Consider the following 23654-nt stretch of genomic DNA (forward strand, 5'->3'; position numbering starts at 1 on the left):
AGTGACATAGGCTATTACTTTTTGTCTCTTTCTAACGCGAGCGAAGCCGCGGGCAAATGCTAGTAGTGTATAAAGCTTATTTAAAAAATCTGTGTCGAAGCATCATTGATATATGCAGTAAATAAGGAATGTTGTACATGAAACCTGGATAAGTGAGACTTCAAGGGGCGAAAGAATTTGTGTCACTTAAGGAGGTATTCCACTTATAAAGGGTCTCAGTTAGACAGGTAAAATAAAATGTCTGTCTCATTTACAGAGGGTATCACTAACAGAGGTTAGAATAGAGGGCATATCAGTTATAGATGTGATAGATAAGGTGTTTTGGAACATAATATAGTAATTATTATGTATGTAGTTGATCTCTCTAAAAAGCTATAAAAACCCTTGTATTTAAATACAATATCGAAAACTCGGATGTCATTGCGTGTTCGACTTTTATATTATGATTATGTATTATGAAATATTTTTTATGTAATTTTTATCGAGATTTTAGTTTTTAGATCGATAGTTTTAATTACATACTTAAAGTAAATAAGAAAACCCTTCAACTCAACTCACCTAAACACAAATAATTGACATGGATGGATTAAAAATAACTAAAAACATGTAAATCAAATTAGAATAAAGTCTAAGTTACAGAGGTCATGGATTGTCTCAAATACAGAGGTAAATTCCTATAACATTCTAAGCAAACAATTAAGTGAATGTAATTTTTCAAATATAGTCTCAGTAACAGAGGTAAAAAACACTCTGTCTCACTAATAGAGGTAAATGTGACTATGCAGTCGAAAAAGCTTATCTCAGTTATAGAGGTCTGTTTTGTCTCACAAATAGAGGTATGACTAAAGCAGTGCAAAAGTGTCGGGACCGGGCCTTTTGTCCTAATTAAAGAGGTTTCTCACTTATCCAGGTCCCACTTAACCAGGTTTCACTGTATTTATCTTCATTTATTATAGGTAATTGAGTATTAATTTGTGCTACCAAAGGTTGGATTTGACAACTCAGGGCGTCCTCGTGAATGAACGATATACTAAACCATATAAGGTGGAAAACTGAGATCTACTAAAAGCAAAGGCGTTCCATGTACGAGTACATATGTATCTCTAGTTTCCACTTGCATAAATAAATACAAAATATTGTGAAAATAATATATATGTCAGCATCAAACTACAGTACCTTAGCTATTTGTAGAAGCACTATGGAATGTTTTATGTTATCCAACATTGCCTGCAAAGGAAAACATTGGAAATTATAATAAAAACATAAAAATCGTCACTACTTTGAAAAAATCTCGTATCTCACGCTGCTCCTCAAAGTTAAAACGCAGTAAGTCTATATGCATTCCATACATACTTACTACAATTTTCCTTTCATTGACAGACGAAGATACAAGTTTTTTTTAAAGTAGTGACGAAATAGTGCGTGGAGTCCCACCGCGCGTTAGAAGTGAAACTTCGTAATGTGGAAATAAAAATAGGAAGGGGTATTTATACATTCGAGCTTGCAATACTGAGTGTTACGGCTCAGCCACGATATTGGTCTAAGCGCGACAGCGGTGAGCGGCGGCCATACATTGGAGCGAGACACAGCGATCGGACTTCTCATTCGCACGTATGGCTGCCGTTCACCGCTGTCGCGCTTAGATCAATGTCGTAGCTGGGCCGTCAAACGTTTAACGCTGTCAGTTGGAAGTCGCATTAGAAGTTACACTTCGAAAACATAAAAATCTTGTAAAATTAAGCGCTGTTAGCGTTCTTGTGTTTACGCTTTGTAAGCATAAGGTACTTTTATAGTTTTTCAATAAATAATGTATGGGTTTGGTAGTAGTTAGTATTGATGAGATAAATATATAGATTTTTTTCACTAAATCACGCAACTGAGCGTAGACTCTAAATTATTTCTTAAATAAAGAAGCGGAAATCTTAGTTATTTTTCATATCTGATCCTTAAGCACAACTTGCCTTATCGCGCGAGAGTCCATACATTTATTTATTTATTTTTAATCAAAAAGTAACGCAGCATTACAGTTTACACCAAGGCACTGTGAAACTACAAAATACAAAACAACACAAACGATACTCGTAAATGAGCAATTCCCGAAAAGTTTGTATTTGGATCACGTCTCCGATTTTGAATAAAAAAACCTTCCTTTTTTGTTACCAGACTTCTATACATTTTCGGTAACAAAAAAGGAAAGTTTCATACAATCTACCTAAGACATTTTGGGGAACCTAGTGGATTTTGATCAGCATCAGCCTACCAATTTTTATCAGAATCGGGGATGCGATCCAAAATGTACAAACTTATCGGGGATTGCTGAAAGAATACAAATTAAACATTAGATTTGGGCGACGACGTAACAGCGTGGCTCCGTTGCGTCGTCTGACTCGGTTTAGGATTCGGCATCAAGCGCGACTTCAAGTATGGACTCGCGCGCGACAAGGCTAGTTGTGCAAAGGGTCTTGAATATTTGACATACTACTTAATATATAAAAAAAATATAGTCTCAATTTACCAAAGACAATATCATCATCTCATCACAACATAAAGTTAAAAATATTTACATTACTGTGTTTGCTTTAGGCATAGCGATGTGAAGTAAATGAGTTTGGCACCGTGGCAAAAACAGCCATTTCATTCTGCAACTTTGCAACATGCTGTCCACTGAGAGACGATTGGAGACGTGGGAAATTAACCAAAAGCATTTCACTGCTCCGTTCTGCTAGTACAGAGCAGGTTTTGGCACTGGTGCCTTCAAAATCGAGTAAGCGATAAGCTATTGGCGATAGAAACGGTCAAATGATAGTCGCTCCCGTGTAAATAAAAGAGACGCGATGATAGCGGGAGCGAGTTATAGTTTGTCGCCGAGCGATGAAGTATAAATCGCTCGATCTCTCTTTTATTTACACGGTAGCGACTATCTTTTGTTCGTTTCTATCGCCAATAGGCTACTTGACCTTTTTTAAAGTCTATTTTATATTATTTATTACTGTCCAATTAACCGAAAAAAATACTACCATATTTTATTAAGACTTGTAAACCACAAAAAAACATTTTTAAAGTTTACTTTAACTTAATTAGGCAAAAACATCATTAGCCATGTTAATATATAGATTGTCTGCGCATGACGTAAATCGAATTGAGCACAAAATTTTCTGTCATTTAAGTTATGAGGCATAAAGTTCATCATGTCAGTGATTGACTCGGCATGAAGTTAAGTTAGGTTCTATGACGTCCCTCCGGAGGTGGTGCTCCGCAAAGCGGACTGGTGCTGGTGGTGCTGTAGAAGTAAAGCGCGAGCGTACCTGCAGCCCACCGCCACAGCACAATGGCGGCAGACGGGGGGGTTGTTTAGTGGGTAGACTTGGGGTCTCATTAGCCCTTAACAAGGACTCCCACATAACCACTCGGGTCTTTCCCCGTACCCGAGTGGTATGCGTAATGCATTTTTCCCCTCCTAAACAAAAATAAAAGGTTCTATGACGTCACTACACGTCTGACAGCGTTTTCGGTGGCCAAAGTTAAAATAAATATTTCACACATTTTCAATCGAAAATACGTAGCCACCATACACTTTTAATACCCAAAATCTATAAAAATTTGTTTCTTATGTCAAATACTACAGGAAACAATCATTTTTTGTGCCAAATTCGATAAGAGTCTATTTCATCGCTTACTCGCTTTTGGTAGGACCAGTGTCTTATGTTTTTCAACTATTGCTTTTTTTTTTCATCATTTCATTAAGTACATGAATGTTGTTACTATATTTGGTGATAATGCAAAGTTACCATTGGCACATCTCGGACACTGGCGATCAAATATATGTAAGAGGCGCGTTCCTAGCACACATTCTAACCTCGTGTAGGTGAACGCGTACCATGCTTGTATGAGTGAGATATGAAAGGTCGATCGCGTTTTTGACAGGCGGTAACTGTGAGGTAACCGAGAGGTGGGCGGCACTTTCAGCGGGGAGCGAGAGTGGCCATACTGTACGATAGTCATCATCATTCTCTTGCCCTTATCCCAGTCACTTGGGGTCGGCGCAGCATGTCTTTCTCTTCCATACATCTCTGTCACTCGTCATCTCATCATTAACTTGTTTTAGTTCCATATCATGTCTCACACAGTCCATCCACCTCTTCTTCGGTTTTCCCCTCCCGTTACTTCTTCCCCATACTGTACGATAGTACTCTTTATTATACTGTGCCATTGGTAACAGATTGCATTTCTCTATCCTAGGGTTTTTACTACTAGGAAAGAGGTGAAAAATATTGGACTTGGATGGAAAAACGAGGGTACTTACATTGGAATGGTCTAGTATAACTTGTCCTTTCGCCTTTTCATGCGGATCCGGCAGCTCCGATACCCTTAGTGTCATTTTCTGTAATGAAACAAAATACACATTAAAACATAAAGTACAACATATTTCAAATAGCCAGGTTTGAGAACAGATAGTTTATGAGCGTCAGACCCACAGACCAACCCCTATAGACATCCATTACAAGACGACTCGCGGTCGCCAGCCTTCCTAGTATTTGCACTGATATAAGCGCGGGCGCTCGCCGTGCCCGATCAGTAGCGACCAAGTAACAGACCCGAAAGTAGCGCGTGTTTTTCGCAGTAAAAAAATTGAAAAAGGGTATTTTGATGTCTTAAAGATGTCCACCTGTAGTGTGAAATGGTGTGGAAAGGTAACAAGAAGCTCAAATTTAAAAACAGACGTCATTACATTCCAAATAAAAGTCATATTTATAATTTATTCAGAGCCGGCATAGGTCAACTTACATTGGCCACTTACGCGTCAGTAGAGGGACAGTCCCTTTCATCTGGCGCGACTGCCCGCCGTCCTTGAAACGGCCAATCACAGCGCGCTTAACACATTCCCCGCCCGCTCCTCGCACCCCTGGCACTGGTGACTCGTATCGCGAACAAAATATACATGATTGCTACTCTATAGGAGGTTCTCTGTGGTCAGACCTCATTAGGTATAAAAGTTTTGCCCTGCGAATTAACCTGGCGTATAGTCAACCAATTGGAACCCTAGGCCACTCTACGACCATGTCAAAATGACAAGCAGTAAGAGATTTCTTACAATCTGATGTATAACGTCACTATGACATAGTTCTACAGTGGCCTAGGGTTCCAATTGGTTGACTGTACCTACAGCAATAGTCAAAATATTTTTTCGATCAAGAGTGCCCTCAGGTGAACATTTAACTAGATTGGAAGATTAAGGGCCAGTTGCATTAACCACATTTGACAGACACATCATCGTCAAGCAGCAGACGTCTATGGAACTTCCCATAAAATAAAATTTAACGAACGCTTTAACGGTGACAGGTGATTTGATGCAACCGGCCCTAACAGTAGCTCTTTTTGCGGTTCAACAGGAGTAACAACCGTGACAGGGCATGAATAGCTAGAAAGAAACAGCTAGAATATGCAGTACGTCTACCAGCTCTGTCATGATTTGTAAGTACGCGTCCACCGCTGCGATCCAACGCTGGGTGTAGCGGCTAGTGTGAGAGAGACAGCCAGTGTGTGATCACCTCTGCCAGTTCGATCATGTTCTGTAAGTACACGTCCGCTGGCGCGATACATCACTCTAGGTCAATCTAGGACTAATATCAGCGGGAGTGGCGACCGTGACAAGACATCATCGTGAGAGAGACAGCCAGTGTGACCAATACGCTCGGCGCGGGGAAGCTGGGATCAGCGAAGTGGCATAAGAGACAGCTATTGTGCAGTACCTCCATCAGCTCGATCATGATCTGTAAATACGCGTCGGCCTCAGCGATGCGTCGCTCCAAGTCGCCGTGGCATGCGTTCGGCGCGGGAACGACCAGGGACCCATTTCTCGAAGCTACAAGTTACAATTGGTTGTCAATGTCTAATATGACAAGTTGGAAAGAGACTTCCGCTTGTAACTTGTATCTTTCAGTTTTGAGAAATGGGCCCCAGCGCGAGCGACGGCCGTGGCGGGAGATCGTGAGAGAGATAGTCAGTGTGACAGCGAGTGGCGACACCGTGACAGGGCATGAGAGACAGCCAGTGTGACTAATACCTCTACCAGCTCGATCATGATCTGTAAGTACGCGTCGGCCTCCGCGATGCGTCGTTCTAGGTCTCCGTGGCGAGCGCTCGGCGCGGGAACGCTTCGCGACCAGCGCGAGCGACGCCCGTGGCGGAGTATCGTGTCTTCGAGGGCGCGGACCCATCGCTCGCGTTCTGAACCGTCTCGGGCCTGGAATTTAACAACGTTACAATTATTATTTAGATAAATAAGACAAAATTAATTATTGTCAAAACTATCCTACTAAATTTAAGACCGGTCCACCAGTTCATTTCGCAATTTAGCCACAAAAATCTTTTAATCAGTTATTTTTAAACTAAGTTAAGTTAACTTTAAACTCCTGGTGATCGACGACCATGGTCCCTCTTTACCTACGACAGAAACAGATACCTTACTAGCTAAAGACAAACTTAAATCAGAAGGATATTGTAATCAAATCTTTATTGTCTAATACCTATAACGGCGCCGGCTCATAGACTGATACTGACGCAGCAATATTTTGTTCAATCTTAATAGAAAGATAAATAAGTAGGATTTATAAATGGTCCAACTCACCTGGAAGTGAAAAGTCTTGTGATCGACTGTGATGGTGAACGTAGAATCGTCTTCATCGTCTATACCTATGACGGCGGCTCGAAGTCGGACGCAGCCACGCCGCACGCCCCGCGTCATCTTTTCTTTAGACTGAAATAAATTAAAGAAACCATAAGACATTTTTCTTTACGAAATTAAATTACTTTGAAAGTAATTTTGAAACTTCTGTGGAATTTCAAGGAGGTAAATATGGCAACGTGAGCGTAGGCGCGGCGTTGAAAGTATTTTATATGGCTTTAGTTTCCTGAACAATAAACGTATAGGAATATTTTTGAAATACCTCGCCCGCTTTGCCGTTAGATTTAGTAGGACTGATCTGACTGATTATGTATAGATTGGGAGATTCTCTACAGTGCATTGTGCTATTCTCATGTTACTCATGTAGGTACGTTCAAAGTTTGTTAAAGGTTTTTTTATGCCATAGGAGGCAAATGAGCAGACAGGTCGCCTGATGGTCAGCGATCACTGCCGCCCATGGACACCCGAAACACCAGAAGTGTTGGAGGTGCATTGCCGGCCTTTAAGATCGTAATATCGGTCCGGAAATACCGCAGGCGACAGTTTATTTCACAGTTTAGCTGTGCAGGGCAGGAAGTTTCTGGAGAAACGCACAACGCACAGCTGAGGACTGCCAGCCATATAAGGTTTGTCAAATTTACCTTATATCTTACCTACTCCGCACAATATTTACAAAGAAGAAACGTGATACTTTTAATTGACTTTCACGGTGGTCATTTCAGTCCTTATTAAATTTGTGGACGGTTATTTGACTAACTAAGACTAAGTAAAACAAGATTTTCATGAAAAAAAAAATACAATAGGTAGAAACCAATTATGCCACTTATTGAGCAAACATTAGTCTACTAGTCTAGAAAATGATTGCTTTCCCCAAACGTTCCCAACAACCTCGAACGTTTCCAGTAACTCGGAGTCCATTAATCTTACTCAACGGCCAGAAAAATTGACATTACCAGCCGGATTTCTACGGGGAATTAGTTTTGCTGCCAACCTCAAAACCTAAAGCCTTTAGACTACATTTAGATATCAAAGATATGTTTCAAAATTTTCAGAGATTTTTGAGCGAGGGCACGGAGTACAGCGGCGGCCGTGGACAATAATATTTTTCAATATTTAAATATGTCTCTGGAAAGTGTGACTTCTTTAAGACATAGCTTATCGGTGAGTTATAATTTTTAAATTAGCATTGTTACAAGTTACAATTGAACAACATAATAACTCAAGTGGGAATGGGCCGGTCATACTTGTCGAGATGACGATCGATGGGGCCGGCTAGTATTGCTGTGGAGACCTAGACCGAGAAGCCGAGGTGACGGGAAACCACGAGCCAGATGGTCGGACATCAAAAAGACGGCAGGGCCGACCTGGCACAAAACCGCCGCATATAAGTAGAACGGAATGGAAATCCATGAAAGAGGCATATGTTTAGCAGTGGACGCAAATATGCTGAGAAGAGAGAGAGAAGAGAACATAATAACAACGCCCAGTCGCGATTCGGGATAACACGGACCGATACAAAATTTAAAATTTGAAATATAAAACCCCGATATATTGGACCGATTTTCATCGAAAATGGCTAAGAACCCTCCAGACTATATCAGCTTTCAAACAAAAAAAACGAAATCTAAATCGGATCATTCGTTCGAAATCTATGATGCCACAGACTTGAAACTTGTAACATCCCGTCGTTTTTGCGTCGTGGTTTAGCAAGGAGGAACATCGTGAAAAAACAAATCATTTTTGGCTTTTATTTAAAGGCCATATGATTCATGCTCATAATGAAAATATGTTTCCATCAGAAATAAGTTTTTTTTGCAAAAATTACATTTTTGGCACAAGTTTTTATCGCCGACTGTACCTTTCTTTCAACAGTCACCCACTGCTCTCCGAAACGTTTCTAAAAACCCCTTACCTACTCGATGGGGATACGACGTTTCATAACAAAGTTTAGTCCATGGGCCAGCTGGTCCAATTTTGCCAAACGGTATAATTTGGGGGTACTAAGTTTCCTTTTTACAGCAGTTAGGTAGGCTTATAAGGATGTTAAAAAACCATGATTGCCATCTCAAAATGGTAGCTAAACAAAATGGCCGCCAATCCAAGATGGCGGATATTGAGTTTTAAAAAATCGACCATAACTCCAGAAGTATTGGTCCGATTTCATTTTTATTTTTTTTAAACGAAAGCTCTTTTTGTGTACCTAAATACTTGTCATATTCATTGTTTCGCTAAATTCAACCATTGGTTAGTAATTAACGAAAAATGTAAAAAAAATCTCTTTTTTTCTAAGACATTTTGTCAAAAATCATGTTTCTACAAAATACCTTGCATATTCTAATAAATGTTTAAATGCAGAAAAATAGTGCCATTAATCACCTTTAATTTGATGTATAAAAGATACAGATTTAATTTACAAAAACACATAGAGGCTTAAATTTAAAGCTGCCTTCGTTGAAATTCACCGTTGTGCATACAGTACTAAAAGCTTCAGGTTGGAGTGCATACAGTACTAAAAGATGTGTGCAGCTGGGGTGCATACAGTACTAAAAGATGTTATAGGTACAAATATACTGTTTTTAGTTTGTTTTAGCAATTGTACAATTAGAATAATAGTTTTGAACATGATAGTATGTAGATATTCGAGAGTACTAGGATAAAATTTGTTTAGATACCATATTGTGCAACACACCTCAATGATAAAAATTAAGTATTTAAGTGTACTAGGTATATGACTATGACTAACATGTGTCGAGACTGTCAAGATAGAACCATTAACCTTTTGACCGCCACGGACGGCCACGGTGGTCACCGGAAATTCTTGCCAAGGACGCCAACGATACGGACATACGGACGGATAATTTCGCTCATATATTCGCGAATTCGCAATGCAATTCTGTTGCGATTGTGCCTGGGAGACGGAATACTCCGTCATCATCTTGCGTTTAAGGGTTAAGATCGTATTCCGGATTGAAAATCGTTCTGCATTCAAGGACTCTCAGATATGAAAAAAAAACCTACGCACGAGCGGGTTAGTGAAGAGCACCCCCAGAATTCGGGCAAACTTTGGAAATGTTCTTTAGTACAGCATTCCTCACCTATATTTCATTCAGCAGCATTCATTCCTTACCTATATTTTACCGATTACTAAACAACGAAGCCGTGAAATACCGGATGAACAAACTTTGAGACATTTATCACCGCTTAAAGTAAAGCCAAATATTATTAACATGACTGTATTGTTGGTCATTACCGAACGAAAAACGTTAGAAGACGTTAATAACAGACGTTTTAATTACCCACGTGAGTTGAATTTTCATAAAAGGTGTACCAAAATGCGAATGTTTCTGTGCAACCTGCTATTGACTCAGAAGAAAAGTTAGCACCCGTATCGACGAATCTTAATTAGCAGAGAGGAACTCCGGGGTTATGCAATCTGGCCAAGTTTTTAAACAGTAAGGCATTTATTAAAAGCCTCAATAGGGATGATAGATGTATGAATGTATGCCTCAATTATCTTCGATATGCGGATAACATCGTCATCTTCAAAGAAGCACATGTTTCCCGTCAGATGCTGGAGGAACTGTATGCCGTCGGTGAGTGTTGGGTTAAAGTAGTTAAACATATATGTACAAATTGAAAGTTACGGCAAGGACAGGCTTATCCAAAGCTCCATATTTCAGCCTTTATAATAAGTAACAGAGGACAAGTTATCTGGAACAACAAATAAAGCTTGGGTTAAGGAATGCCATAAACGACTAACGGAGGTAAGTCATAATAACAAAATCATCCAATGGACCAAAGGACACAGTGGATCTCGAGATGATGATGCGGCCTACGAGCTGGCCAGGCAGCTGGGGTCGACTGCCGATTCTCCCGATGCCCTTCATCAAGGTATGCTCAATAGGAAACTATACACAACACACTGGCAAAACCAGATCAAATGCTGCAGTCAAACAAGCCGAGCCTAGCATCAATGGAAAACTCACAAAGACGCTCCTTCAACTAGGGAAAGTTATTTAACAAACATATTTTCATAACAGATGCTATGAACATTCCCCTGTGACGAGGGTGCCTCTCACCTGGTGATGGAGTGAGCAGAGTGGCTCCATACAGGAAAAAAACATCTCGGATCCCCGAGAGACCTCTCCAAAGTTCTCCTACTCAGCATTAAAGGTCTAATAGGATTTCTCGAGGAGATAAGCTGGCAGGACTAGCTAAATCCCCCACATCACGCAAAATAGGCACAAAACGTCGGGTTATGGTGAACCATAACACAATACAGAGACTTGGGTCGGCCTCGCTGCCGGCGGAGATCACACGGAGGACTTGGATGCTTTTTGTAGGCTAAAGGACGTATTAAGGGCAAGGATACCAGTCACTGAAGACCAACATGTTTGATCAGTGTGTAACTGGGTACTTCCCACCGTGACATAAGCTTGCGAGACGTGGACACTAACAATGTACTAAATGAAGAGGATAAAAGTTGCATATAGAGCACAACACGTTCGGTATGTCTTTCTACGATGGAAGCGAAATGAGATGATGCTGATGCGGCGACGGGCCAGAGTTATAGAGATCGCATTGCTTCTCTAAAATGGGCTTGGGCCGGGCCAGGGCACGTAAGTCGTTATTGAAGGTGGAATATGCGTGTATTGTTTTGGAAACATCGCTCAGAAACAAGACCTGTTATAAAAGTTAGGAAAATTAGGAGAAAATTAATCTGTTACCTGTGATTGTCTTGAAGGCTTGATATTGGTGGTATTGGCTCTACAATCTACATTAGCGGTAATAAGTAATATATTTATATGCTTAAATTAAGGTTTATTCGGTAGGTACCTATATCACGTTGTTTAGTAGTCGGATACTTCATAGATATGCCTTATTAATGCATTATAGTGCATTTCTCAAAACTATTTTTCTTTTGGGGTGTGTTCTTCACCTTTTGTATGCAAGGATTATTTTAACTAAATATAAGTTTTTTCGAATACGGATCAGAGTTTCTGCATTCGAGGCTTAACTTTTAACGTCAAATAGTGAAAAAGAATATGTCGTGCCCCGGACACCAGACAGACGTGGATCGCGATTATTTGAGCAAAATTAGGCGTTAAGAAGGCCCGCACGGGTCCCCAATGTAATTGGCAAAACTGATGGCCGTGGTTGGCGTCCTTAGGAAGCATTTCCAGCGACGGCCATATCCGCCCATGGTGGTCAAAAGGTTAATGTGATGAGATAGGACCTCAACTATGTCTAGTTTATTTATTTTGTATTATCTCGGTTGGTTGGTGCTGCATCACTAAAGAAATTTTATACAAATATCTAAAACTGTACTTTACCTATGACATATTTTATTATATTCTTAAAGCTAATGGATTTCGGATACTATAATGTTCAGTTCTTTTCTTAATTTGTAAGTACAATTGCAGAAATATACTAAAAACAGCATATTAGTAATCTACAACTTCGACCTGAAGCTTTTAGTACTGTATGCACAACGGTGAATTTCAACGAAGACAGAATTAAAATTAAGCCTCTATGTGTTTGTGTAAATTAAGTCTGTATCTTTTATACATCAAATTAAAGGTGATTAATGGCACTATTTTTCTGCATTTAAATAATAATTAGAATATGCAAGGTATTTTGTAGAAATATGATTTTTGACAAAAAGTCTTAGAAAAAAAGATATTTTTTTTATATTTTTCGTTAATTACTAACTAATGGTTGAATTTATCGAAACAATGAATATGACAAGTATTTGAGTACACAAAAAGGCCCTTCGTTTAAAAAAAACAAAAATGAAATCGGACCAATGCTTCTGGAGTTATGGTCGATTTTTTAAAACTCAATATCCGCCATCTTGGATTGGCGGCCATTTTGTTTAGCTACCATTTTGAGATGGCAATCATGGTTTTTTAACATCCTTATAAGCCTACCTAACTGCTGTAAAAAGGAAACTTAGTACCCCCAAATTATACCGACTTCTTCACTGGCCCATGGACTAGTTCCTATGACCACCTTTCTTCTCGATCATCAGATAAGCTCCATGATATCATAATATTGCATTGTCACGTGATTTACATATGTGTGCAAAATATCAGCTTAATCGGAAACCGGGCAGTGGGTCTTTAGCTTCTACGTTTTGACCCAAACTAACATACTAACGAGGCAAGAATAAAAGCTTGTAAAAAAACTATAGAGCACCGATACTAGGTACTAACTCGGATGTAATTGACAACAGATATATTTTCCAATGAAATGCGATAACATCACGAGCATTGTGCACAACAGAGGACGAACTTTGTGCATAGAAGCCAATGCAATACAACTAAGCTGAATGAAAGAAATTTGCATTGAGAGAAATTTACATTGTGAATTTAACAAGTTCGACTTGTTGCGGGTTTATCCGTTTGAAACAAAAGTACTTTAGTAAACGGAATAAATCACAATGTTGATGATACAAGTCGAATTTGTCAGCCATCAGCCAGCGGCCAGAATCAACCAAACATATGTTTAAAACAATATGAGTCATGTTGCTTTTATAAAATCGAATTGTTGATTCAAATAAAATATTGATTAAAATAAAATGAAACTTGTAGAATGTACTAGTTACACAGCTAGGTTACACTTAACAAAATCTAACTTGTTGTTTGAACCAAAGAGCACGTGTAGGCGCAATTTTAACCAAAAAACTTGTTGAACGAACATGAAAATTGGTTGTTTTTTCTCTCAGTGAACTTTTATTGAGTTGGAAGGGAGATAGCAGGTATAGAAGCGTCACCATCAGATAAATCAGAGCGGCCAAGGTACTCAAAAAATGTATGCAGTCTGTTTAACAAGTGTCTAGACATGTGTGAGCACCTTGGTCGCTACGATATGTCTGACAGCTGTACCGTAAAATCATCTAACTATATATCATATCATTATAATATTACCATTTTATGTCTCAAAATAAGCTCGGGTATCTGCGACCATACCTACCCGTTTCGAATGTCGCATTTTTATAAGGCCCGAAAAATTTACTTGTTGTTCGGATATCACTACAAAAAATATTATTTATATACATCGATTTATATTCATGAACAGTGATATTTGCCAGTCGCTTTTCGGTGAAGGAAAACATCGTGAGGAAACCGGACTAATTCCAATAAGGTCTAGTTTACCCTTCGGGTTGGAAGGTCAGATGGCAGTCGCTTTCGTAAAAAAAAAACTAGTGCCTACGCCAAATCTTGGGATTAGTTGTCAAAGCGGACCCCAGGCTCCCATGAGCCGTGGCAAATGCCGGGATAACGCAAGGAGGATGATTCATCAACACTGCCACATTTTATAATAGCATATTCCATACAGAGACAGCTTTATCTCTACCTATTTTCAATAATCATAGCCTTATTTACTGTCCTATATCACCGGTATTGTCCACCGCGACCCCGCTTGATTGTTATGCGCTCATGAAATTGCAAATAATGCTCAGGAACGCCTGCTTTACGTAATCCTAGGACTGCATAAATACAGGGGCATATTCGTTACTTTATAGCTACAATAAAAACAAAAACACGGCTTGACAAAATTCGCAATGAATTTATCCGAGGGACCTTTAAAGTTGCACCAATTGCTGAAAAAATCACCGAAACCAGCTTGAGATGGTACGGACATGTTAAGAGGGGGTAGAGCAGGGAGAATTTTCAGAATCTGTCAAATTACCCCATTACACACACAAACACCCTTCACTCACACTACCTCAATTTACTGTGAAAGGTCAGTGACCGTTAATTTTTTTCAAGAGTGTTATTTTGAGTTTGTAGTCAACTACTGACCTCCTTTGAGAAATTAAAACTGTAAAAAAGGTAGCATACAAGAAGACAGAGAAAAAATACGCATCATCTAGCTTTCCTTCTCTGTTCATGTCTCATGTGACTTAAATTTACCTAAATATGTAGATAACGTTCCTTATTCAATTGATTGTTTATCTAGGTGTATTTAAAATTACTTTGCACTTCATTTTGCGTTACTTTTCTATACTTAAGATTAAAAATCGTCAGCCTGCCTATCCCCGCAAACATTATTCAAAGACGTGTGTGAAGGGCTAAAGGCCGATACCTCCAGGCAGACAATTATGGTCGCGTGATAAATGATAAACCATCAGCCCTATCACACTATTTGTAAGTGCGATAGGGACGGCCCGATGTTATACCATTTATCGCGCGACCATGATTGCCCTGCCGGTCTTCGGAGGCCTGTGCTGTGCATTACGTATATGCGGGGTGTATTAAAGACTAACAGATAGGTACTTTATTCTTTTTGGTCGTTAGGTTTTTTATCAATTTATCATTTATTTTGATACAAAAATAAAGTATGTGTATAAAATAAAAACCTAATGAATAGAGTACAGCTAGCAGCAGTCATGTCAGAGACACAAAGAAAGACAGGGAATATCGACGCATATCTTATCTTATCCAATACTGCCATCGGCATCTGCATCAGACTCTTGATCTTACCCAATTTCCGAGTCCCTTCTCTTAATTTCAGTTCCTTGAGTTGAAAATGTTGAAACTCATACTTAGTATTAAATAAACCACAAATACATATAAAAATCACAATATAATTTTAAATTATGGCTTAGGCCCTGTACCAGTTGCAGTCGCCACGTCTGTAAAGCCCCTTGTAGTTTCTTTTAAATGGAAAAATACCTAGATGTCATGTCATACACATCTGTGATGTAACTGAAAATTAAAAAACATCGCTTAGAGATAAGGTTCAAATTAGCATGGCAAAAAATACAGTGCAGTCAAAATACCATCAAAATACGAAAAAGCATATGTCAATGTCAATATCACTGCCGTATGCCGTATTTCAGGCCATAAGGGCTGTTTTCTCAAATATGAAAAAATCTCAAAAGCAGAACTTTAAATAGTATTTTATGCAACAGGCGTTTAAAGGAGATCAAAAAAGACGAGTGGCGTGGGTAACAATTTGAGGCGAAGCCGAAAATTGTTATTAAGACGCCACGAGTATTTTTTGACTCAGTTAAACACCGTTGCATACAATACTCGTACTTTTTCTACGACCATGCACTTAGTTGTTAATAGGTTTCTCGAATAACTTTCGTGAAATTCACACTGTTTCCTGTATTTTGACGCAAAGGTTTGCACTGTCAGCTCAGCTGCCCAAAGCCTTCCCGCGCACGCGCGCCGTATCGTTATAAGGCGTTGCCATGGTTACAGAGCCAAACAATGCGTTTTCAGTTTTTTCGATACTGCGCGCATGCGCGGAAAGCCGGCGGACACTGGCTTTGGGGAATAGACTTTTATGTAGGGTTTTAAAGATCTATGCACGACCCTGTAAATGACGAATAATAGTTCGGGAGTAGAAAAAAGACTTTCTAGGAAAATTATTTTGAACTTGATAGGTAGAACAATTTTTAAAAGTTGTACAAAAAAAATCTGAACTAAGTTTGTAACTATATGAAAAGCATTTTTTATCTTAGATTGCATATTTTATATACATATTATCGTAACGAATTTTCTTTCAAATAAAAAGAGAATTATTAGAATAGGTTGACGGTGTCTACCGTAAACTGGGGTTACATTGACCAATTTGGGAATTTAAACGTAACGTAACTAAGGAAGAAAAAAATGGGACCATCAACTTTTTCAGTCTTTTCCTGCTAAAAAGCTAACAAGGTAACAAAATAAGTGATATCAGGATTATTGTTTTCTGTCACAATGCCTGCACGTATGAAATGTTTCTTTTTAACCCAGTGGTTGACTGGTAGAGAATGCCTTAAGGCATTATGTCCACCATTTGTACTTATTTTTTTATGTGCAATAAGGAATAAATAAATAAATAAAATAATGTACGCAGAAAAAAAACGATGTGATCAAACATAAACTGACATTGATACACTATATATTTTTTTTAATGATAATCGAATGTAATCCCTTACAAAAGTATTTTATGTCAAGAAAAGATAAAAAAAAATGGTTTGCAGTCAAATATTACAACTCTTTAACGCTATTTTGGGGTTACTTTGATCAAGAATAAAAATTAACATCTTCGAAAAACCAACTTTTTTTGCAATTATTTCAATATTTATCACAAGAAGCGATCAAATTATCAGCCTCAACAAGTACCGTGACAAAATCAGACAATAATTAACTATGTGTCATTATGGTCAATGTTACCCCATGCAAGTGATCAAAGACACCCCACAGAGTAAATCATTACTTAGTAGTAAATACCTAGTTTGACTTTATGATACAAAATTCAATACAATGATACCATACAATTAGCTATACAGCTAAACACATTTCTGGCAACCTAATATTCACTGTGAACCTTTTACTTTAATACCCACTACGTTAGTTTATAAGTTTATTTAAACATGAAAAATAGCAATAAACTATGCTTATATTTTGACACGTTATCCGCACTGCCCACGACCATACTTACTTATTCATCGCGTCAGAGCACCATCTAACTATAAAGGTTGGTTAAGGGTTATCATAATATGTGTAGATTTCATTTCCGACCACTCATAACATATTTAATCCTTATTTTTTGGTAAAATAAATATAATACGCTCGTGACAGGTCATATTTTGTTCGCAATCCGAAAGAGTCAACCCTTTTCCCTATTCACCCCCTTCCCGACCCTATTCACTCCAACGTTAGGGTGAGCGAAAATTACTAAATAAAACGACATATTTTCAAAGACAAACCGAAGTTCACACTGCCGGAAGATTTTTTTGTGTAAAAAATTAGCATGGCACATATGTATTAAGCGCTCAGTATTAAGTATGTTATTTAGGATGTAAGTATTTATCTGTAGTGCACTTATTTAGTTTCTTTTTTTTTTACCTTGTGGAATGGAGTATCGAGACAAACCTTGCTGGTTTAGCGATACTTTTAAAAAAATATTATGTAATTTGTGGTGCTTAAGTAAAATAAATAAATAAATATAAAAAAACGGCTATCGACGTTCAAAAGTCGGTTTTGGCCCAATTCACCATAAATTACGTTAGTTATACCCGTTCCGACCCCATGAACCCAAAATCTTCAGAAAACGATGTACTATGTAGCCCAATTTTATTTGGTATTTTGGAGGTAACTAGTAAAAAAAATTTAGTTTTACAATTGTGCGAAAATAAATTCTCATCTGGCCGGTTTTTTTAACCTGGCCTGGTGGCCTAGTGGTAATAACGTTAGCTGCGTAAGCTGAAGACCCGGATTCGATTCCCGGCTCAGCCACCGTGGGCCTTGTCGTTTTTTCTTTCGTGTATGATATCTATTTCAATATATGTATGTATGTATGTGAACACTTTATTGTACATAAGACAAGTTAGGACATAAAAATACAGTATAGTTATGATGTACAAAGGCGAACTTATCCCTATAAGGGATCTCTTCCAACCTTTGAGCGAATTGAAAATGTATTATTTATATAAACTTGAAAAAGAACAAATCAAAAATGATTCAATAAAATAATTTTATTTCTTCCCTAGTTGTATAGTTTCATACTTATGATTTTTATTTTAAAGTAATCCGTCTATATTATAGCAACCATGGGTGATTTTTGCGGACTTAAGTAGAAACGTGGAGGTAGACAGAAGTGTGATTAACATTTCTTAGTGTTAATTTCTTGTATCTAGTCTAACTACGAAGCAATACATTGACGTATAAATTGCGTCCATATACAGAGAGGTCATTCATAAAAATACCACTTTAGGTAAGTTATTGTATACAATGTGACAAGCATTGACCACACATCCCAATTCACCCCTCTTCCGACCCTAATCAGCCCCTTCGTAAACCTATTCACCCCTTTGCGACCCGATTCCCCCATTCCTGATCCCATTCACCCTCAGGCCGCGGATATTTATTCATCCCGTAAGAATTCCCCAACACAGTTGCATCGCTTTCTTCATGAAAACCATTATAAAAATTAAAATATGTCTTATGATTTTCTGTTATACATAAACTTTAGAAGTGTATACACATTCAAAAGGATAATGAACGATTAAAATGAGTAAAAATCCAATAAATTTGAACGTCAACTTTGACAGACATGAAACTGTAAATAAAAATGTGTGGCTTGCACATTTTCACTGTAATTTTAAATATGTAACACATTTTTTTTAGTAACATATTGTGTATAATACTTTTCATTCAACAGATAACTGTTATTGGCCTAAGACTATGTAAAAATACCTATGTAAGTTGAATATTTACGGCTGTTGTCCTAAATACCAATAATAATAATAAAAAAAAACATAATATATTATTTTCCTACTTTGATTGCGGAAAATAGAAGGAATATGTCAAGAAATATAATAACATTATATACCCCCGGAACCCTTTTCACCCCAAATTACGGTATTTATTAAATTGTCAAGAGTGAACAGGCATCTTCTGGGCGAGCTCACTCCATCGTAGGCCACGTCTTTGCCTTTGGCTAGTCTGTGGTCAAGAGTAAGCCCATTTATAATTAAAAAAAAAAAACCGGCCAAGAGCGTGTCGGGCCACGCTCAGTGTAGGGTTCCGTAGTTTTCCGTATTTTTCTCAAAAACTACTGAACCTACTATTGTGATTTTTTTCATATTTTTTGAACGTAGGGTTCAAAAGTTAGAGGGGGGGGGGACGCACTTTTTTTTCCTTTACAAGCGATTATTTCCGAAACTATTAATATTATCAAAAAACGATCTTAGTAAACCCTTTTTCATTTTTAAATACCTATCCAACAATATATCACACGTTGGGGTTGGAATTAAAAAAAATCTCAGCCCCCACCCTAATAAAACATTTTTTTTTCATTTTTTATTTTTGCACTTTGTTGGCGTGATTGATATACATATTGGTACCAAATTTCAGCTTTCTAGTGCTTACGGTTACTGAGATTATCCGCGGACGGACGGACGGACGGACGGACAGACAGACATGGCGAAACTATAAGGGTTCCTAGTTGACTACGGAACCCTAAAAATTGTCATTATGTAAAATGTCGGAAACTACGAAACCCTACATTGACGCGCTCTTGGTCGATTTTTCGTCTTAATGCTATGTAAGAGATAATAAAAAATTACACCTCCCAATTTATAATAATTAATAAGTTTTTTTTGCAAAAAAAATATTTATTGCTCTCCGAGACATTTTTAAAAACCCCTGACTCAATGGGTATACGACGTTTCATAACAGAGTTCCTATGATCACCTTTCTGCTCCATCATCAGATTAGCTCCATGATACCATAATATTGCATTGTCACTTGATTTACATAGGTGTGCAAAATTTCAGCTCAATTGGAAACCGGAAAGTGGGTCAAATTTAGCTTCTACGTTTTGACTCAAACTAACATACCTACTAACAAGGCAAGTTGAATAAAAGCTTGTATAAAGGCTCGTTTTCGTGAACTGTCAAATCACCTCATACAATTTACGGCTGTAAGGCAACCAGGTAGGGTTTATTATTGCACTTTAATTACATATTAATGATTTCTAGCCCGTAAGATATATATTTGCTTTAACAATGGATAGATATTTATGCGGGTGAAAGTGTAATTTAGGTTTTTATAAAGAATCAAATATTTTTAAGCGACCCGATCAGATATGTATGCGGATAAGGACCCTCCCACATCTACCGTCTTGCGATCGTAGCGTCGGGCCAACTGTATGGCTAAGCCGCGCTGACGCGGCGTCTTTTTCCATACAGTTGGCCCGACGCTATACGCTCGCGAGACGCTAGAAAGAGAGACGATGTTTTTGCCGGTCACGGAGCATCACAAATTTTTGCCGGGAACATGTCGTCATATACTTATGTTATGGCCCACTATAGAAAATCAGATATTGCACGGCTGTTCATAGTCATTTATGCTGGTCACCAGCTGGTGTTCCATGAATATTTGGTTTAGTTGAGTGGAGAAGTGCCATTCAAAACAAGCGCTTTGTAAACAACGATGTATTTAGGTACTTTATAATTATTATTGTTTTCAACTTACGGTTACGTGTTCGCGGTATGCACAGAGTAAATCTTTAATGAAATTGAGTAATTTTTTTATATACACAATTAAATTTGAACCAGAAGCACTATACCTATACCCGCTCGCATTCCCCTTTTTTCTATTCTAAGTAAGAATCGATTAATACGTATCTGAATATGTATGAATAAATTAAATTGTAATTGTTTACATACAACCTGTGAAGTTTGGTTGACAAAATTTGACGTAGGTACTGTCATATATATTTTTTAAAATGACGTACTGTTAATACCAGCGTAATGAAAATGTATTCCAATGAGTAAAACAAAACATTAAACTTTTTTCAATTTAACCGAACTAGAATGAAATCATTTATACTCATTCGGTTGTGTTCGTTATTTTCTTTGATAATGTGATATATTTTTATTTATTTTTTATGCACAAGCCATGCACCTTTAAATTTTAAATGAGATTGGATCTCCACCTGACATATTTGATTTACCCTATTTATTTTGAGCACAGTTTTACACTGGTATGGTTTTTCGTGTACGTACACTATTTTCTGTCAAAATATTTGTCAAATTTAATTGTCAACGCGGAGCGACCGGCGACACGTCTGCCTCCGACGAGCCGCTCACGGCATCTAATCGAAAGGAGAATTCTGACAGCAATGGCGAATGTATGGAAATTTTACGATAGTTTAAATTTAAGGTAAAATTTCTTTGTTGCCTTTGAGAGAAAAAATATAAAAAACCTCAAAACTTCTAGTCCATTTATCTGGCTTTTAGAATCACTTAATGTTATAACTAAAGTATTGAATTTTTTTAACAAAGTTTACTAAACGGCGACATACGTTTTTCTCATTTTAGGTCAACTTTGCGTGGGTTTATTTATTATACCTTTAATAATTAGAGATTCTGAATAGTCAAAAGTTGTAGACACACTCTTTAAGATAATAACTCCATTTATTTTATTTCATTTAATTTAGAAATGTGAGCAGCATTTGTTAAACGCCGAATGCACTTTTCGAGGATTTCGTACGACCCCCTCTTCGTCGTACAAATCGCGCTAAACCCGCCGGAACAAAACAGAGGCAACGGCCGCAAACCATCGACGTGGTGATCTAAGATAAAAGGAGACCTCAAGAAAGCCCAAAATAGAATCTCTCGGCGCAAATATGTGAGGAGGTCCGACCCCAAATAACGGGAACAGGGATGGAAGACGAAGAGCTACAATAAAAACAAAAGAAAAAATAACAGTGTTTATAAAAGCTAGACTTCATTTAGTTCAAATTGTATGGTGTTGTAGGGACGTGAAATTCGGGCTAAAAAAGTTCGAAGAAAAGGCAGAAAATCCGGATGAATATGGAAGGAGGAAGCCCGGGAGAGGAAAGCCGAAGAAAACGTGAGAGATGATATGAAACGAATGCAAATGAATGATAAGATGACGTCCGATAGAGAGGTATGGAAGATAAAGACATGCTGCACTCTAAGTATTTGGTGTAAATTAATCAAATACGTGTAAATTCTACGTAAAATATATATACACAATGTCAACGGTGTGACAGATAGGATACAATGGGCAAACGGATTATAATATTGTATAATATATTAAAAATATATAAAGGATTTTCAATCGATAAAAGCAATTTCGAACAATGGCTACATGTTTTTCGAAATGCAATTACCGTGAATTGGAAAACAAAATTACAAGGTATTTGAATAATTTCGTTCTGCGTCTTGACCTATAACTTTAATCTTAGTGAATAATACTTTTTTTATTGGTATACCATCAACAAGGTGCTCCACTAACGATATGCGAGATACTCCATTATATATTGTAATATATTAATATTGTAAATATATTAATCAACATCATCATAACGTATTGCGAAAAGAATCGATTCTACCAAGGTTAAATCGATTTTTGGTATCGACCTCGATTACCATAATACACCTAATAATTGCGAAACGAATTTAAGTCAATTATTGTGATTTAGAAGTTACTTGAGTTGTTAAATTGATAATTATAACGGAAATCCATTAAGAACGGTTTAAACTTTGAAGTGATGTTTTAAGTGAATTTCGGGAACAAACAACAGAGTTGATTAAAAATGATTAATGTTTATAATTTATAATGCTACTTGTAAACGTAAAGGTTATTTTTTATACTTGTGTAACGTTTAGACTGTTTATAGAGGTAGTAATAATAGATGGGGCGGTTCGTTAAGTTTTTGAGTAGATACCAGTGCCAGTAATGTCAATGTATGAATGTATGTCAACCTGGAGGTTATATTTCCACAGCAATGTTTTATTTATACAGTGGGGGTATTTGTGATAGTAAACTATGGTGTATTGAATGGTATTCAAAACATTTTCAATGATAATATGAGTTCAATGATGAACCCCTAATCCTTTATTTGAAACGAGAGTTAGGCAAATGAACAGTACAATCATTATTCCATTGACTTCGATGCAGAAGTGGTCAGAGTGCGTAAGGATTTGAAGCGAATTCTCCTCTGAAGTTTTGAACATGAGCATAATACATTTTTGTTGGTTTTAAAAATAGGTAACATTTTCGAACACTTAGCAAGTTTCAGCGATATCACTAATTAACATTTTGACTTCGAAGGAGATATAAACTAACGTCATTCATAGTTTCGGACGCTGAAGAGTGCTTTAAGCGCGAGGTCTGCCTCATTAGGAAAACTTATCACCACTAGGCATCTTGTTGCCAGCTGTTTTGCAACGATAATAAATTCCGTAGATTTTTAAATTACCTATTTATTTCAAACAAACTATCCGGGGCTCGAGATTGGCTCAAATGAAGACTCAAAATTGCACGTTTTCCCAGAGATATGACTCATATGATGTGCTATAGAAAACACTTTACAGCAAATTTCATCGACATCCTTAGAGCCATTACCGATATCCTCGAAACTGTTTCTGGACGTAGGGAGATATGTTCTGCGTGGGACATAATATTTAATATATAAATTTTTAATAGAT

General features: G+C 37.6%; 1 protein-coding gene across 1 annotated transcript in view; it reads right to left on the bottom strand.

Annotated features, from left to right (window-relative positions):
- The window catches only part of LOC125234813 (oxysterol-binding protein-related protein 9), a 171547-nt gene that overhangs the window by 110180 nt on the left and 37713 nt on the right, over positions 1-23654 (bottom strand). The window contains exons 2-5 of the mRNA XM_048141219.1: positions 6629-6757; positions 6065-6244; positions 4304-4381; positions 1177-1227 (exon numbers count right to left, since the gene is read on the bottom strand). Of these exons, the coding sequence (XP_047997176.1) occupies positions 1177-1227; positions 4304-4381; positions 6065-6244; positions 6629-6757 (438 nt within the window). The remainder of the gene's footprint in view (positions 1-1176; positions 1228-4303; positions 4382-6064; positions 6245-6628; positions 6758-23654) is intronic.

Source organism: Leguminivora glycinivorella, chromosome 16, assembly GCF_023078275.1.
Source record: "Leguminivora glycinivorella isolate SPB_JAAS2020 chromosome 16, LegGlyc_1.1, whole genome shotgun sequence".
NCBI lineage: Eukaryota > Metazoa > Arthropoda > Insecta > Lepidoptera > Tortricidae > Leguminivora > Leguminivora glycinivorella.